Source organism: Amblyomma mixtum, chromosome 2, assembly GCF_055824585.1.
Source record: "Amblyomma mixtum isolate Tamu chromosome 2, ASM5582458v1, whole genome shotgun sequence".
NCBI lineage: Eukaryota > Metazoa > Arthropoda > Arachnida > Ixodida > Ixodidae > Amblyomma > Amblyomma mixtum.
In genome coordinates, this window is record NC_143013.1 from 267,642,427 (window position 1) to 267,661,190 (window position 18,764).

The 18,764-nt window shown below is 44.2% G+C and overlaps 2 protein-coding genes across 2 annotated transcripts in view; one reads left to right on the top strand and one right to left on the bottom strand.

Moving 5' to 3' along the window:
- Nucleotides 1-13,293, bottom strand: part of LOC149363904 (BCAS3 microtubule associated cell migration factor-like) — a 39,428-nt gene extending 26,135 nt beyond the window's left edge. The window contains exons 1-11 of the mRNA XM_089573878.1: nt 13,089-13,293; nt 12,379-12,433; nt 10,952-11,027; nt 9,118-9,203; nt 8,410-8,488; nt 7,158-7,221; nt 6,851-6,958; nt 4,499-4,575; nt 4,272-4,348; nt 3,184-3,267; nt 1,904-2,347 (exon numbers count right to left, since the gene is read on the bottom strand). Coding sequence (XP_089430004.1) covers nt 1,904-2,347; nt 3,184-3,267; nt 4,272-4,348; nt 4,499-4,575; nt 6,851-6,958; nt 7,158-7,221; nt 8,410-8,488; nt 9,118-9,203; nt 10,952-11,027; nt 12,379-12,433; nt 13,089-13,159 — 1,221 coding nt within the window. The 5' untranslated portion in view covers nt 13,160-13,293. The remainder of the gene's footprint in view (nt 1-1,903; nt 2,348-3,183; nt 3,268-4,271; nt 4,349-4,498; nt 4,576-6,850; nt 6,959-7,157; nt 7,222-8,409; nt 8,489-9,117; nt 9,204-10,951; nt 11,028-12,378; nt 12,434-13,088) is intronic.
- Nucleotides 13,294-13,510: 217 nt separating this feature from the next.
- Nucleotides 13,511-18,224, top strand: LOC149363905 (inhibitor of Bruton tyrosine kinase). The gene has a single exon (XM_089573879.1). It carries the CDS (start codon nt 13,920-13,922, stop codon nt 17,475-17,477), a length of 3,558 nt encoding a protein of 1,185 aa, XP_089430005.1. The 5' UTR covers nt 13,511-13,919; the 3' UTR covers nt 17,478-18,224.
- The last annotated feature ends 540 nt before the right edge of the window (nt 18,225-18,764 follow it).

The following is an 18,764-nucleotide window of genomic DNA, read 5'->3' on the forward strand; positions in this document are numbered from 1 at the left end:
CATATTATTTCAAGCACAATGGCGACCAGGGGAGGAGGTAGTAACAGTGGAATATATGGAACTAATCTGGAGGCATAAAATTCAAATGATCGGCTTCTGTCTCAAGAGCTGCACAAGTGCCATTGATAGCTGACCTGAAATTCAAAGACACCAATGGAAGTTAACGACCAAATCCCAACTATACTAGTACTGACCAACTACGAAAATCTGGTCACTGACAGCTCAAGAAAAATTCCAAAGACACTGCTTTGAAACTCATTTGACGTGAGATATATAGTATGTTTGAAAACAAAAGACTTCAGCACACATAACATGTGACTGCACATAAGTGTGACGTACAGGGTTGTCAACCTGGTTTCACAACCTGAAAACAAAGCAAATGTGGGGTCTCCCTTCCAACTACACACGCAGCTGCCGTTGCCAGATACCAAGACAATTTGTCTCAGCTCTGTGTGTGCCCTAGGGAAGTCCCTAACAGACAATAGTCTGCTTGCTTATGAAAACAGGCTGTACAAAATGGCTACAGTTCTGCAACACACTTATCTTATACCCCTGTCACACGGGCACTTTCGATGCTCATTGAACTCGATCTGCATCGAGATTTTCGAGCACGCTTGAAACATCCGGTGCTACACGGGCATTTTCAATGTTCCTTGAGAAGTTTCCCTCATGTGTGTTAGGTGGCGCCAAATGTTCCTCCAACAGCCATAACAAGGTGATGTTCGGCAACACTGTGCAGTCGGGGGCAGCGGAAGCCAAATCCGTAGCCAGACGTGCGACGCACCTCTGTTCCTCTGCTGTTGTGCGATGGAACCTGAGGGTCCGCAACGCCTCCGCGATTTCTGCGTAGACTACTGCGTTTCTCTTCTGCCGCCGCAAATTATCTAGGCGGTCTAGCCAGCAGTCGATGAGAGCGGCTGTCTCGCGCTCGCTCCACAGTTTGCGCGTCGACGAGCAGGAGGACGCCATCTTTGTTGTTTACACTGACGCCGAAGCTTGGAGCATGGTATCGAGATTATTTATAAATATGTTTGCATATAAGCAGGCATAGCACCTGAAAATGTTCTTACATTTTAATCAATTACAACAACAACAGTTGTAGTTTTGTTTTGTTAACTAGTGTTTGTTTTTATAGCTTCGTGAGAGCGAGAGTGCCTTCGATTGTGCTTGGAACCTCAAACACCCTTGAGGGGCCGGCATCGAGTCAAGCAGGATCGAGCTCGATTGCGCTTGAAAGTGGCCGTGTGACAACCGTCGATCTGCATTGAGTTCGATGAGCACTGACTCAATGAGGATCAAAAAAGCCCGTGTGACAGGGGTATTACTCATACCCTGTCATCCCACTGCTTTGTCACACCTTTGTGCACACATGCCAGTGGACCCAACTCAAACAGGAACCCTTGCCAGCACTACTGGTTGTGTGGGAAGCAAGCCATCAATGAATAAGGGGTTGACGGATTTTACTTCATGCGACTCTAAGGAGGACATGAATCATAGCTGGTTGCACACTATAGGCGAATATCACAAAGAGAAAGAATGTAAAGAGCGTGTAGTTTAACAGTTATGGCACTCCCAAAGTTACAAATCTTCAAGGAAGGAGAAAGACTCTAGTCCTCATCTGTCCAGGCTTTTCCAAGCTTCTGGTGTGCTTTAATAAAGCCCATCACTATACTTCTCAACGAAAGTCAGTCCAGAGTCACGGAGGCTTGTGACCACGCACATACTTTGTTCACAGCAAGTGCTTGCCCTTGATTTCAGCCCGACGGTACCAAATGGCCCAAGCATGCTCTCTATAGATTATTAAAGAATCCCAATCCCTCGTTGCTCAAAACAAATGGCCAGGTTCCCCCCCCCCCCTCCCCCTTGACAAACCGACGACTGAAGAGAGGGAACCCTGCCTGACCTTGGCGGTGGTGTCGCCTCGGTGCAGGGTGTACAGGTGCTGGACACTGCCGAAGGTGGGGCCCCCGGGGTGAGGCTGCAGGTGGAACAGGTGGAAGTTGTGGCCCAGCCGGTCGGCCGTGAACAGCAGCACGCCGCTGGGGTCGAAGTGCAGGGCGGACAGGGGCTCCCCATGGTGTGCCTGGAAGTGGGCTACCAGTCCGTCGGGCTCGGCATCCTCTTCCGTGCTGAAGGACGAGCCGCGGGCCACCCCGAGCACGTCCACCACAGACACCACGCCGGGGCAGGTGGCCATCGAGGCTGCGGCACTGCCCGATGCGCCACTCAGGCTGCCTCCCAGCCGGTGACAGTCCTTCTTGGCAGAGGTGCTCGCCGAAGGTGCCTTGTGACCGGTAAGGCTCGAGGCCACCGTCTCGCTGAACAAGGATAGGCCCTTGCCCAGCGTCTATAAAGCAAGGAATGGCATGACGGTAACGACATCAGCTTGTTTTTACTCCAAGAGCTGTGAGAGCTAGGAAGGTACAAAAGATCATTCAGAAAGCTTTACATGACTATTGCCTAGTACGACCCTGTTCTGTCTCATGCCAAAGAATAACTTTACATTGAGGTGTGCCTAATCTAAATAACTACAGGACTTTCTTTTTTTCAACACAACGTTCTCTGCTTTTACTTTGGCATTTTTCTTTCCTGCATTTTGTACTATGCACCAAAATCTAGCTGATGCTAAGTAGCTGATGCTGAGGAAAAAAGAGTATTAGTGGGAAAAAGTGCTGAATTCTCAGGCACACTTTTAACGTTTGCCATCGACAATGTAGCTACCAGAAAGCTGCAGTTTTATTACCAAGCCTGTAATCTTAGCATGGCTACCATTCCACCAGCTCTGCAACCTCAATGTGGCAATTACGTGCTTTGAGCAAAACAACAATGAAGTCGTGAGAACAGCTGGATGAATAAGGAAATTGTTGACATAGATATGTACAGGGACCAAGCAACGAAAGCCCCACACAACTTACGCAAAGTAATCGCTGAATTATCTGTTAAACAGAAATGAGCGTAGCCTATTGACATTGCCCCCGCATTGCCCGTTTATAAACTAACTGTGCTGGGCACATTAGCAGGCATGGTTCACGTGCGGCAAACCAGAATGATCTGATACGACATATGAGAACAACTGCACCAAAAAAAAAAAAGACGCTGAAAGCTGTGCCTCATGAAAATCATAGCATATTCAGCCCCTGAGGGAGGGTAGGGGGAAGTGTCGAAGTTGTTCAATGGGTCTACCTTGGCAGCGTGTATGACTGTTGCAGTGTAGGACTGCGTGCCTTCGCCAGCAACTCCGCCTCTTGTCTGGTGCACTGGAAAAAGCTGCAACGGTTCACAAGAAAGCTGGACTTCAGAGACAAGAAACAACGAAGAAGAAGCTTTAGCATTTGGCTAAAAAAAAAAAAAAATCATCAGCCAATAGAAAAACAAGACAGAGCAATAAAATTTCCAAGCAGCACCTGTCAACACTGCGTAGTATTTAAATTTTTTTCTTGCAGCCACAAACAGAGGACTCTTTCAAGGCAAACTCTCTTCTGAGGAGCTGAACAGTTTGCGGATGCTTGTACAGTTTCTCACAGATATACTGAGGAAAAAAACTGCTCAATATTAGCCATTATACCTGCAAACGACGGTTAATGCTAACTGCTGCAATGACACAAAACGGTAACTGACTAGATTTGTTCGTGCAGAGGTTCCGACAGCCCAGCAACATCAATGATGAACAGCACATGGCTTAGCATGCGTCACCCTAAGCTTATTCAGAAGCATGGATGTTGTGAGCAGCCTCCATCCAACACTGAGCAGATGTCCTCAAAAATGAGAACCAGTTGTCATTGCAAAAGCTTAAACACTACATGACAAATAAGTGGTTGAGCATGTAGTAAAACAGGTGCACCACGGTATGAGGAGTTAAAGTCCTAAAGCTGCATATCAGTTCTATTTTATTTCAGGCAGTTTTATTTAAATTAATATACTTACACAGGCCTGCAAGTTTGTCTTAAAAAGATTCGAATTTAATTTCTTACTTGGCTACTGATTTTATAAGCTCTCCGAAGGCACAAACTCAGGCATGCTGATGATGATGATGGATTTTTGTGGCGCAAGGTATTTGCTTCAACTCAAGGCAGGGGGTCCTGTAATGTTGGTAGCTCAGGCATGCTACCAACATTACAGGACTAAGTGCTACCATATTTATCAGGTCAAGCATGGTCCTCTGAACAAGTCTCTGATGACTTACACACGTCATATAAAGTTAGATTTGATTACAAACAAAACATGCACTGCATCAGGCATCCAGCACGACTTTCTCGTAAACTTTGGCTCACCGCTTTGTCCGCGAACGCCAGCCATCGAGTATGCAGCGCAATTGGGTTGACATTTGGCCCCGACACAGGAAAGCAACCTGTAGAGTCACAGTAATGTGGCAAAGAATAAGAAAGAACAATGCATTCAAGATTTTTATGATGGGAGCACAATGACAAGCTGAATGGCATCCACAGAAAAGAAATGCGAGATAAAAACATTGAAGGTGAAATAAATAACGACGACGTACCAGTAATACAAAAGCATTCCTTAAACGTGCAAGCATTGTACACAGAAATCTTGTCTTGGAAGGTGACAGCCAGGACCCTGTAGGCAAAAAAAAGAACAAAGAGCTAGACTAAGTCAAAAGTAGTGACACACTGCACTGTAAACTAATAAATTTGGAATGCAGCCTAATAATCCAAAGCTGTCACGACTGCTCTTACACTGTACTATGCATATTCCTCCGCTAGGTTCCAAGTTCCTTGGGTATTAAACCCTGATCTGCACTATCCTTTAATACGGCTGCATTGTTTTATGGCCTTTCATGACCAAATGAAATGGACAATAGTCTTAAAAGGTGACCATGCTTCGATAAAGAAGGATGAGCTTCAGAAAGCAGGTAGAAATGATGTGGCTCTTTTAAAAATGCTGCAAAAACAACAGGTACCCTTTTATATGCAAGCTAAAATGTTATCTGAACTTACATGCCACGGTTAGCTAACTAACCAGATCTCATCCCTCCTCATTGCTTAGGCCTCAATCTTCATTTATGTTACAGTATTCCTCCTAAGTACCGTTAGTGAACCTGCTGTCTCACCACACAGCTTTGTTCGAACAGTACAATCGTGATGACACCAGAACTTATAGATTTCTCTCGCAAAAAAAAACAAGTTCCCTCTCCATAACGATTCTTATTCAAGTCGCACACAGTGGCAACGGCTATCGCATTGAAATTGCTTTAGAGAAGCAACAGGCAGCATGAAGTCTGTCCGGAAAGTAACCCCCACGTTTGGTATCTTTCAAATGCACGGCACAGCTTGCATCTCATTTCATTCTCTGCTGAAAGAGAACTCGCCACAAGTTTGATCAACAGTGAATGCAGCTGAGTGAGGGGCTGCTCAGTGTCATCCATTTGCACCAAGTTTGGGTTTGGCTTTAAAAACCGTTCCAATGATTCTTAAAAATTTTGAGGCTTATTACATTCAGCGAAATTCTGTTATCACTGGTTCTGAGGTGACTGCAGCGATGTTGAAAGTGGTGAACACTGAGGGTGATCTGCTACTGCCAGAATGCCCAGAAATGTGAAATGGGCGAGTCTAGTAATCAACAAAACTCGTCGACTGACAATCACGCGTAATTATCTTACCATTCCATTAATTATTGCTGCTTTCAAAATTTGGACACAGGATGTAAGCAAATGGTGTCTGGTGGCCAAATGCTCACATTTTAAAGAGCAAAAAGAACTTCATGCCAAAGCTGCATGGGACCTGATGAAAGCTGCTAATGACCTATTCAGATTTTTTGGGGAAGGTTAGGGCAGATAAGATACAGTACAAGATAAAGGAAATGAAAGTGCAGTTCAGAAAGTGGAAGCCATCAGAGTGCCCACATGATGATTGGCAAAGTTAAATCAGCATGAAGGTCAGGGTGATGGTCTTCTTTGATCACTGAGGTATTGTCTGCTATATTTCCTTGACATCGGACAATACACAGTCAGCACAGAAGCCAAAAAAAAAATGGCCTCAATTATTGAATCGACAAACTACCACCTCTACTCTGATAATTTGTCTGCCTAGTCGTCACGTCTTGGGCAGGCATTTTTTGTTGAAGTGTGTTATCATCCAAGAATGCCAAAACTAGAGTGTTACCTAAAGATGCTCCAAAAGCTCAAGACTCATTTGAAAGGCAAGAGATATTTGTTAACCAGGAAGAGAAACAAGGCAACACAACAACTGCAGGCCATCCCAAGATAAGAAATTGCAGTAGATTTCACAAAGTGGGAAGGACTCCGAGGTAAGTGAGCAAGCTCCTTAGGAGAGATTACTGCGGAGAGCAGTGAAGCATCACTGCCCTAGCTCGTTAACCCTCTATGAAATAGCATGATTAAGGAGAACATTAGATAGTTTCCAGGCAGACTTTGTAGAAAGGAATGTCAGAGTTAAAGCTTACTCCTAGGCATAGCAATTGCAAAACTGCCAGCATTTCTTCTTTTGCTCTCTCTAACTGTCACATCGCATAAAGCAACACATACAATAGAAAAAATGCCAATGCATTCAGCACTCTTAGGCACCATGATTGCAAGCTATATTTTCTCATCATCACCCTTACATCTCCTCTTTGTTCGCTTACACATTACACCTAAAAACATTACAGCCCTTTCACTGTTTGAAGGCTGAGGAAAGCCAGTCTCCTGCAATGCCTTTACAAAAATTCTGGACTTAAACTGAAACTGCATTTCGATTTATTCACCGATGCTGATATTAGCTGGCCAGCTTCAGTGGTACCGTCACTTCACTCACAATCACGATACACAGCACATGCCTAGCATGAGAATGACCACTCTGTCTTAGATATAAGTGACCTGGAGTTTGCGTCTCACCTTTTGTTGGATCGAATCTCATTGATGGGTTCCTTGAACCTGATGTTATGAACCTGGTCCATGGTCTTCAGGGAGACGATGCTGACAGAACAAAACTGCTGCCCAGGACTGAGGCAATGTGGGAATAAAAAAAAAATAAAAAGTGAATATTAGACTAGAATTTTTAAACCCCAAAACGCTGGTCAGCTATAGACTCATTTTGCTTTCTTTAATTTTTTTTGCAGCAATCAATAGCCAGTAAAGACAAGAAAATATCTGCTGGGTTTCCCTTGACTACCAGAAAAAGACAATCGCAATAAACTGTTACCTCGAGCTGTCGCAAAGAGCCACGAGTGGCCTCTTCGAAGCAAACGGGTCATTGCCACAACTGCCTGCATGGTCAAGAAAAAAAGAAAAGCAGGCATATGGTCAAAAGTACAGAAATTGGGGCACAAGACAGTAATTTGTGGTGCTGCACGGTTCACTGAATATACTATGCTCTATCCAGCTGTGATAATGTATCCATAACCTCAGAGCTAAACTTGAAAACTGGTAAAACTTGATTAAGGGAGAACATGGGTCTTAGAGCATTTTTTTTTTATTTACAGACCAAATGCAATGAAACTGCATAGACTTATTCAGTTTTTTCTGATTTCAAATATGCAATTTGTTTATTTATAGGCCAATTAGTTCCTGAGATATTGTTATATATCATGCCATTGTCTGCTCAAACAATAGAAAAAAAATGGGCCACCAGAAATTTAATTTTAATATGTGGGTAGATACTACAGTGTGTGAGGAATGCAACGCTGGAAGCAGTTTTCAGTTTTTTGTCCGTGTGGACAAAACCAGACATACAGTGCCAGAAAACACATGACACACATGAAACTAACTATTAAGCCATTTGTCCACACAGACAAAAAACTGAAAACTGCTTCCAGCGTTGCATTCCTCACACACTGTAGTACCTACCCACATACTAAAATTAAATTTCTGGTGGCCCATTTTTTTTTCTATTGTTTCAGCAGACAATGGCATGATATGTAATAATATCTCAGGAACTAATTGGCCTAGAAATAAACAAATTGCATATTTGAAATAAGCAGAAAAAAACTGAATAAGTCTGTGCAGTTTCATTGCATTTGGTCTGTAAATAAAAAAAAATGTTTTAAGACCCATGTCCCCCCTTAAACAATACTTTTCTCCTAAAAAAAAAACCATCACAGGATTAATTTTGAGACACCAGAACTCTATAATGGCAGCCGAGTTACAATGCATGGGCATTTCTGTGCCCTGCTGCTCTCGTAACGCCACCCGCATTGTAACTTAGGCCGCATCCGTAGTCCGAACCTTCTCAGTGAAAAATTGCTTCAGCCACTGTGATAGTTTCATGAGCTGAAAGGCAAATACTGAGAAAGGTTGCTTACGAAAGACCTTTGGTAAAATAAATAAGGAACCATCAAAAGTGTCAGAACAGCCACTGTTATTTGACTTTCGTGTGTTGCATTACTAATACAGCCGATTAAAGAATGTGCAAAGTGAGGGTACAGAGTTGCGGTTGTTGCAAGTGGGTCACTTACTGTCTGGTGCTGGCAGAATGTTCAGTGCTCTCACAGGCCCCTGTCTCCAAGACAAAACTTCTTGCGCTTCCCCATTAGCCTGGAAATGACAAACATACTTCACATCTCACGCATTTCATGAAAACTACTCCATTTTTCTATCTAGCGCACACTGCAATTGCTTTCACTAACAACTTTAGTAAAGAAGACGAAGGCAAAATTCTAACATGAGCAAAGTTGAATGGACCATGCAGTGGACTATGAAGTTCAAACGGATCGAAATTTTCTACAACATTTCCGAGTAGCGAAAATGCTGGCTATGCTAAAAAAAAAAATTTATTTTTTGAAGTCTTTGTCTTATATTCGAAGAAAAGAAAGAGAAGTTTATACCTAAAACTAGCAGCAGGAAAGAACAGAGACTGGCGTCATAAAATGGCACAGCTAACAAAAAAAAAGAAACAAAAAATTATGCAACTTGCAGCACTGCATATAAGCCGAAATGCTTCATCACTGCGATTTCAATGTGGGCTAGCATGTATAATCCTAGCCAAACTGTCAGCAGGCAATAGATCCTTTAATACTAGAGAAACAATACTGAAAAACTTATCTTTTGCAACGACACCCAGAACAAGTCACTATCAACTAAATGCAAAGGCATAAAAGCTTATTTTCTAACAGCAGCTCTCAATTTTATTACTATGCTTGAATCACAGGCAGTTTGTTACGTACCGATACACACCACACTTGGACTCCATTTACATAACCAACGACAAGTAGAAGCGGTGGGGCAGTTCCATTGTAATCTCTGCTGCCATCTGCCAAAAAGAGTTGAAATCTTGTGAATCACAACACTAAATTTTGATCATAGCCTTTGATGAAACGTTACTAGAGGATACACGCTACTTTTTCATTTCGATTTTCACTCAGTCCATTAAAATGGAAACAATATATATATATATATATATATATATATATATATATATATATATATATATATATATACCGGGTGTCCCAGCTAAATGTAACCAAACTTTTTAAAAAAGCAAAGTGTCCTAGTCCAGTGAAACCACCTGAGGGTTGTTCATAGTCACGTGGCCTAGTCTTGAGTATTTTTTTTCGCTCTTCAAAGTTAATTAATTAGTGAAGTTCAATTAGCTAACTTTTTAATTATTGGCTTCAGGAAGAAAGTGTCAATGAAAAAGTTTTAGATCACCTCGAAAAACCGCTAGTAGTGCTGTTTCTGTCAAGTTACGATTTACGTAGCTTCATTTATTGGCCTTAAAAGAAAGTTGTCGCGTGACCAGCTGCTCACTCACTTCTCTGCCCCATTGTGCACCCAAAGTCTCATCGAGGAGAGGACTTCAGAAAAAACGGATTTTATTCTTTAGGGCGCGTCTTGGGACGTTGAAGCGGCACAGTTATCATGTGAAAGCTTTTTCTTATTGTGCGGGTTATGGTTAAAGGCCGGTAAAAAAAACTACTTTACGTAAATATTACTTTGCTGCAAATGTCTCAGTAAGCTGTTTCTCAAAGCGATCTACAACTTTTCCATTGACACTTTGTTCCTCAAGTCAATAATTAAAAAGTTAGTTAATTAAGCTTAACTAATTAGTCAACCTTGAAGAACGAAAAAAATACTGCAGACTAGGTCCCGCGACTCTAAACAACCCTCATTTCGTTTCAGACGGCTAGGACATCCCGTGTTTTTTAAAAGCTTAGTTACATTTAGCTGGTACACCTGGTATATGCATATATTTATTTGCATTTTTTTTCTTCTGAAATCAACATTAAAGCAAAATGAACTCTCCTCACCAAAATTTCATTGGTGAGAAAACAAACTTTAAATCTATAAATCAACTTCATTTTCAGTCATAAGTGTTATTCCTTAAATGACATTTCACCAGCGACAGCTCATTTTGCTGGGATCTGCAAGTGAAATACACATCTCTGCTGTAGATGCTTCATCAGTGGAACTGAACAGCATGCCTTCAAGAGTACATTACACACTTTTACTTCGACAATGAAGTTTTCCATATTAAAAAGGTGCTATAATAAAGCCTATAAGAAACATGCATACAAAACAAGCAGAAGAGCTGCGTGCTGCTTCTCAAGTTCTAGGCCACTGACAGCCTTCCTTGATTGAATCCAAACTTTATTTTACAAATGTGCATACAGTCTTTAGAATGAGCCACAGGCCAAAAGCTAAAGAAAATAGCTTGAAAATGCCTGTGGCTCATCTAAGAGCCAGTACAAAATAGTAAATAAAATAAACACATACATACAACGGTGGCAGGTCGCATATGAGCACACTATAGAAAGAATTTATAATATTTACGATTGAACGGATGGCTACACAGAGATGTAGTTTGAAACTAGAAAAAACAATTAAAACTGAACAAGTGCATTTGAAAGTTATACACTGCTGGGTTGATGACAAAGGGGAAAAGGACACCGATACATACACAAAACTACAATATATGAAAAGTATTCCACCTCCACAAAGTATTCTTTGTACACTGCAACTATACTATGTCACAGCACAACTACATCAGACAATGCTTACCATTCACTTCTGTGTACGCAAACCGTACCCACTGAATGGTTTCTTTTTCTTCCGCTTTTGAAGATTGCGTGTAGGCCTGAAATAGGGGAACGGGTTTCAGTGCTCGGGCCCGAACATCAACTCATTCGATATTGGTATGCCTGAACAAATGTTAGCAGCCTGAGGTGTCATTAATATCTGCAGTGATTGGCCAATATTATCATTCAGCTGGAATGAGACAGATCAGGTGTAGCGTTACTAATGCTGGCAAACAATGATGAAGTGAGAGAGTTTGCCTATAACTCTAGCAACTTCAGCAAATCTAGTGCTGAATTGTAGGCAAAAATGAAATTAAATGGTTTATGTTGGAGTGCTTTTTAATTTTGTCTTCATATCAATTTAACAAGGCCTCAAACCTTTGCTCTGCAGACAACAGTAAATTATTTCTACTGTTCTCTACTTTTGGGAACTGCACAAGCAGATTGGCTTGAATATTTACACCACAAAACTAATGCACTATGCAGCAATATGACACCTGCCTACAGGATGGCAATGAAAATATTCAAAACACGCTGCAACATATGCAATATATGAACAGTATCGTTTTTCTATTATTTCAGTATATGCAATACTGAAATATGTATAATGAGTGCTGATCTCCACTAACTAAAAGTGTATTGGTGACAGGCCTCTGAATTGGGCGACCAATTGTGTTTGGGCGGATAGTTATCTTTGCAAAAGAAAAAGTTATAGCATGGACCCTTTGTGCCCTTCTAACAATGCACGAGAAACGCACAACTGATAGCCTACGTAAAAGACAAATGGAGCACATGTTTACTGATAAGCGCACCTGCATTTATCATTAAGTGAACACACACCGATAAATGCAGGCAGATCAACAGGCGAAAACGGAACACTGCCCTGATTAAGTCTCCTTTGGAAAGTACGCCATACTAATGGGTAACAACCACTCAGAAACACCTTTTTCCAACTGACTTCCAGAATTCGTACTTGGGCACACACATTCATCTGCACATGCCTTTTACGAGGCTTTAGTACCTACTTTAAAAAATATTTCATGCAGCGGTTTCTACATGTTTTACTATTTAAACAATGAAATCTTCTTCAGTTTCATTATAACCGAAAATAAACGTGTGAGCAAGATGGACAACATTTGAGAAGTTTAAAAAGCCGTTAACAATTAACAGCATACTGTTGCATATTTTCCCGAGGAAAGGTTTTCATTCACGAAGTAAAAAAAAAAAAACAAAAAAAACAAAAACGCAAGAGCCTCGCAACTCCAAACGCCGATATGCGAAACGCGGTGCAAACTTCCCTCACTTTCGCTTTTTTGTTGTCTGGGATGCATGTCGCAATGCACTTCATTTTTTTTTTCCCCACTATTCATTAACGCGCTCGAAGGGAAACTTTAATTCGTGTTCACTTACTTGAGGAATGACTTCATTGATCAGATCAACAACACTGCCCATGTAGGACTTGTCACTGCAAAGCAAATGGTCAAGCATTAGTTAAATTAGCTGGCTGAGTGGGACAAAGTTGTGTTACTAGGGGTGACTAAGCGACTCCCAACGTGCGCGACGAAACAATCGCTCGGCTGATATTTTATTGGCCTAAAAACAGGCATTTTCTCCCAAACCGTTGCACGTCGGCACTGTTGACGGCAAGCGCGCAAAGGAAAAAAAGTGTCTTTGTTGTTGGGGCGCAGACGATGCAAGCAAACGAAGGTCAAGTTCTCGTTTGAATGGCACCCCGGAAACAACGGAACGCGATCGCGGTTTCAACACGCGCGCACGCAAAGAACTTCGTTCGCGGCTCTTTGCGCACGCTTGAACACAGCGTTACCGCCAAGAAGGCGGAGCGGCCTCTAATTTACCCGACCAGCGATTCATACTTTATTAGGGTTAGGCATTACCGGATGTTGCATAAACGGTGAGCAGACAAAGTGAACCCCAGAGCAGCGTGCACAAAGCAAGGCTCCACACCTTTTTCAAGCCTCGCCTCTGCGCCACCGAAACAAAAACAGGCTCGGGAATGGATTATCATGTCGGATCGCGGCGAAAGGGAGCGCGCGATCGGCTGATTTCAGTGTCAAGACTGGGTACTGCGTATTTTGGTGTATTGTTCTCCGAGCACCTACTTGATCACGGCCTGTGGTCGCACCACAAGGCCAGATGGCTTGACACCTCGCCTGTGAGACTCCGCTGCCATGTCGCTGGCAAATGAGATCCAATTTTGGCATACGACTGGCTAGTGGTTCACACAAATTCAGAAGAAATATCAAATGACCGTCCGGACAGATGTCTCCATCTTGTTTACAAACATCAGCTGAAGCCTGACGTCATGTGCAGACCCCAAAACTGTGTAGGCTTGAAGGAGAGCGTTTAGCAACAACTGCAACTAGTTTAATGAAAAATAAATATATTTTTATAATTGATAAATTTGATAGTTAAGTAGTTATATTACAATATATTTTGCTAACAGACACAATACATTAATTTATTATTTATTATTTTGTAAGTTATGTAGCGCCATCATCTCTTGTCAGGGTTATCGGACGAAGGACGCTTGCGTGCGAATCGCGGTCGTGTTCTACGCTTGTTTGTCGTTGCGTTTTTTGCTTTCTTCGCCTACGTCGCTGGCGAAAGCAAAAACTGCTTGTGTGCACTGTATGCGGAAGCTTCGGAGATAGCCGTCATGTCTACGTTGGGTGGTGTGATGCCTGCTCCCGGCTGCCAACAGCTTTCTTCTTGCCTGCTCGTCGTCTCGGCCGAAGCGCTGAACATGGAGTAGCCACGTAGTGTTCGACAGTTATGGGTGCCGTGTGTGGTGGGGGGGACTTGTAGGACGATGAACGTTGGGCAGTGATCGCTCGCCTGCATAAAGCCCCCCCTCGTCCACTGCCTGTCAAGCCAAGTGGCACATCCTCGCGTCATCTCCGGACAGCTGTCCCGGAACGCAGAAAACGGCCATGGATAGCGCCAGCCTGCTGCAGTTCGCCCCCGACTGCACCGCAAGGTGCAAATCGTCCGCGCATGCCGATCTTGTCCTTGCCTCCATAACGAAGGGGACAGTTCCCGAGATCCAGACGTACTGCCGCTACCTTTGCCACAACTTCTGGTCTGTCACCGACCCAATTGGTCGCACGGCGCTACAGGTAGCCTCATCACTGGGGAAGGTCGAGCTTGTCAGATGGTTGCTCGAGCAATGTCACGCAGATGTGGACGCTCGCGACCGTGAATCCGGGTGGACGGCCTTGCACCGGGCGGTGTTCTACGGCCAGCTGCACTGCGTCAAGGTCCTCCTTCAGCACGGCGCGAACATTGGCACTTTCGACTTCGAAGGCCTGACGCCCGTAGACCTGGCGGTTCGGGACAGGCTCCCGTACATCGAGTACGCTCCGTCGGATCCGTGCGAAGTGTATGTATGGGGTTCTAACAAGAATTTTACTCTTGGTCTGGCGAGCGAGCAGTCCCCGAAAGACCCCGAGGTCCTCGAATCGTTTCGCCGGGATGGCATCTCCGTCCAGAAAGTCGAAATGCAGAAGTTTCACTCGGTTTTCCTGACGAATGCCGGAGATGTTTACGTTTGCGGACACGGGCTCGGAGGTCGTCTCGGCCTGAACTCCGAAAAAACGACGTTGAGCGTGACGCAGCTGCCGCTGTCTAAGGTAGCCAAAGGGAGGTGCGCCGACATAGCCTCGGGGCAAGACCATACAGTTCTGCTTATGGAAGACGGACAAGTCCTAACTTGTGGCTTGAACACGTACCACCAGCTGGGTCTCATCCCTCCACCTCCCCAGGTGCTGTCCCCTAGGGCCATCCCGATGAAATTTCTCAAGGATAGAAAAGCAGTCGGAGTCTGTGCTGCAAAGTATCACAGTGTCATCTACACAGAAGATGGTATCTACACTTTTGGCCTCAATGCTGGACAGCTCGGACACCCAAAAGGAGACAAGCTACAGACTACGCCAAGGCAGATCTCTACACTTAGTCATCCTGACATTAGATTCAGCCATGTAGTGTCTTCTGATGGCGCTATTGTCTGTGCGACAACAAAGGGCGACATATATGTATGTCAGGAGTACAAGTGCCGCAAAATAGCCTCCAAGCAACTCGAAATAAAGCAGCTCTGCGTTGTCGGCGGTCAGATTGACGACTCTGTAGAAAGTGTCGGCGGTGGCGAAGGTGAGAAGCATTCACTTAAAGTGGCTATGCTGACCAAGTCTGGAAAGGTCTACCTGTGGCAGTCATCGAGCCTTGCTCTCACGCGCTGTCTCTTCAATACTCACCTGCAGCCTACAATAGTGGACATCTGCCTGAGCTCAAGGAATATGGCGCTTGTCTCGAAGAGTGGTGAAGGTTACCTGGGAACGCTGGTTCCAAAAAAAGATGCAAAGAAGGTACCTGAAAGCAGCCCTCAGTCAAAGAAGACAGCCTTGCCACCATCTACTAATGCCTGCAGTCTGGTGAAGCTTTTAGAATGGAAAGAGTGTGAGCATGTGAACCTGAAGAGGTTGCACTCTGTTAACAGGGCAACAAAAATAACCTGCAGTTGTGGTGGAGAAAGCTTTGCTGTGCTCCAGAGTAACCCCAAAGTGGGGCTTCTGTATGAACCAAACGTAAGGTACTCTGAATTCCAGAGCCACATGATGCAGCTGCTGGAGTCTGCTGACTCGGGAGATGCCGTGCACGACATTGTCGTCAAAGTGAAGGGCAACTCGTACCCTCTGCACCGTTACATTCTCGCCTCCCGCAGTGAGTATTTTCAGAAGGTGGCAAGTGAGGTAGAGCCCTCTGGTGTGCATGTCATTGAAAACATAACTGTGAAGGCATTTGAAGAGGTTCTTTGCTTTATCTACACCAACAGCTGCAACATTCTGGAAAGTGACAGCATGCGTGTTGTTGTTGGACTGTCAAACAAATACAGTCTCGGAAAAAGAATCACCACTGCATTTCTGAAAGAGGTGCAAGATGCTTGCAAGAAGCTTGGAGTTCAGTCTTTGAGAGACTGTCTCAGCAAAGCGAGCATAAAAAATAATAGCGTGACTCTAGGAACTGTGCCGCCAATCACCAAGTACCGTTTCTTCAGGAACAAGTTTGAAACCTTATGTGATGTTACTCTGGTGTCCAGCGACAAGGTTAGCTTTCCTTGCCATCGCTGCATCCTCGTGGCCAGGTTGGAGTACTTCAACAGCATGCTTTCATTTGGCTGGGCTGAGTTTTCAAGCAGCCAGCTGTCTCTTCCCATAACATCGAAAGTGCTCGAAGTTATCCTGGAGTTTCTTTACACGGATGACGTGTCCAGGCTGAAGCACTCCAGGGACATTGAATTTCTCTGTCAAGTCCTTGTCTGTGCTGACCAGCTTTTGGCAACTCGTCTGAAACAGATGTGTGAGGCAACACTTGGTGATCTGATGACCTTGAAAAATGTATCGGACCTCTTGGAGGTGGCCTGTATGTATAATGCAGACCAGCTGAAAACACTTTGTGTGCAATTCATGTGCATCAACCTTCCCGCAGTACTGGAATGTTCCTTGGATTCGCTCAGTGATGATGCCGCTGAAGACCTTGCTTCCTGCTACAAGGAAATGATACCAGCCATGTCAAGGCGAGTCATAACGCCATACATGAGTGGTCCCAGCAAGACAGACATTGAGAGGATCCAGGAAGATTATGGGCCTTTGTTTGATCATGCGGAGTTTACAGTCACTAACACCCCTGACACAAGAAGCAAAGCTAGACGAAAAAGTACTCCGAGGAAGACATCGGAATCTTCTGCACCCGTTGGACTTGCTGCATTGCCCATAAAACCTGTGGAGGAGGCTCCAGTGCCTCTCTCTGGTTCTGGTGATTGTGCAAAAGAACCTGCTAGTGCAGCAGCAAAGCAGTCCGTGTTGGCTAAACAATGTCAGCGATTGTCAAGTGAGGGAAGTGCCCCCATTAAGGCGCCAGAAAGAAAGACTAGAACGTACTCTGAAGGCGCTGCCTCTCCGCCACCAGTATCAGCATTCACATTCCCAAGCCTCAAGGAAGTCATGGCCGAGAAAGATGCGCCCAAGACGCCCAAAGATTGCAAGCACGCAGAAGCTGTGCGACCAATGGTGAAGCTGTCCCAGAAACAACGCAAGCAAATGAAAAGCACAACTCCTATGAACATACTTGCACCTAAGACACCTCCACCGTCCAACAACTGCCCGTGGTTTCAGAACACATCGCAGGTGGTTCAGGCTTCGTCACCGCCAAGCGCAGGCTTAAACGAGGCAGTGGTGCATAACAGTTTTCCGTCTGCATCTTCACCACCTGCTGAGGTGCCGAGGATGATCGATATACTCAGGCTTGAAGAGCAAAAAGTACAAAACCTTGAGAAGGTGAAGCCAAAAGCGCTTCATGTCATAAACATGGAAGACAAAGCAATTGAAGAGCTGTTGAAGCTTTACAATGCTGAAGACAACCCAGAGGAAAGGATAACGGCTTGCAGGGTCCTGCCTGAAGCATACGCTGCTCCTGTCTGGAAGAAGCAGCACTGACTTTTGCTGGTGTAAAGGTTTCAAAGAGAGAGTTGTGGGTTATAAAAAAATGAACTGTGGATATGCTGTTCTTGCGGAAATTATGTGGCTGACTATGTGTAGGCAACTTTTCAACCTTCTAAGGCTCTTAAATCTTCTTTAATGAACTTTTGTGAGAGACTAAATAATTGCTTTTTTTCCATTGTTTTGTTTATGAAGCTTTATGAAATATGAGACTTTTTATGTGTGAATTGTGCCTGGACTCGGAGAAACTATAAAGGTGCATGGTAACATGGAGTTTGTGCTGCTACTTCTTTTTTTATACTGCCTCAAAGCCATCTGGTGTACTGTAAAGACGGCTGACTGGGTTGTGTGCTGTCACCTAAGCTGTATGCTGTTCGAGCTGCTGCAACTGCACTTCTCAGTGGCTTCACTCTGTCACGGAGGTTGCAGTCCATGGCCACCTTTTACCTGCGCAGAACGACCTCTTGGGCCACTGCCTCATCACCTGCTCGCTGTCTTGAAGGAGGACCCTGAACAACCTCACACTGATGAATAGGAGCCAGACATGGGTCATTTTAGTTAATGTTTTCTGCGTCTTGGACACACCCTCACATCCACCACCAGAGCTGTCATCAGTTTTTGAGACTGGATTTGGTGTTGCATTGGTGTTGCATTTTAATGAAAACATTATAAAAGTACCCATGTGCAGTGTTTCCGCAGGTTGAACTCTGTGTGTTCAAAATAAATCCAGAGCCCTTTACTGCAGCATTGGCACATTAGACCTAGGCGTACAACACAGTTTCACTATGAAGTTTGCCCCGGTTTCCTCATATTTGCCCCTCAAAATGTGGAATGTGATTTGCAAGCATCTTATGCTTCAAGCATTAGATTTTTTTTGCTGCAGCAATATTTTTGTTGGACAGTTGAACTCAAGCACGGTTGCATGTTTGACGATTCTTACAGTGGAAATAGCCGACCACATTAACTGGAGGTTGTTGATGAGACCTGGAAGCTGAACCCATTTCTGAAGCTGGAAACCATAGGTGTCAGATGCAAATTGGTTAGGCACTAGAGCTAGTGCAGAGGCTGTATAGGTTTATTTTCTCCACTCTGTTTCAGCTCTGTAGATGACGGCAATTTCAGAATTTGCATTTGCAGGTTCTTGAAGCGAAATTCAAGGTATGTCCAGAAATATTCGATTGCAGCGCCCTTTAGGGCTGTTGTTTTTAGTGGCTATTTATTAATAAAAAAATAAAGGAAAAGGTGTTGCTAGCCGCGGCATCTACCATCGAAACCTGAAGCACC

Excerpts from the sequence above, each read along its gene's own strand:
- LOC149363905 (XM_089573879.1), top strand. The coding sequence starts at position 13,920 with ATGGATAGCGCCAGCCTGCTGCAGTTCGCCCCCGACTGCACCGCAAGG.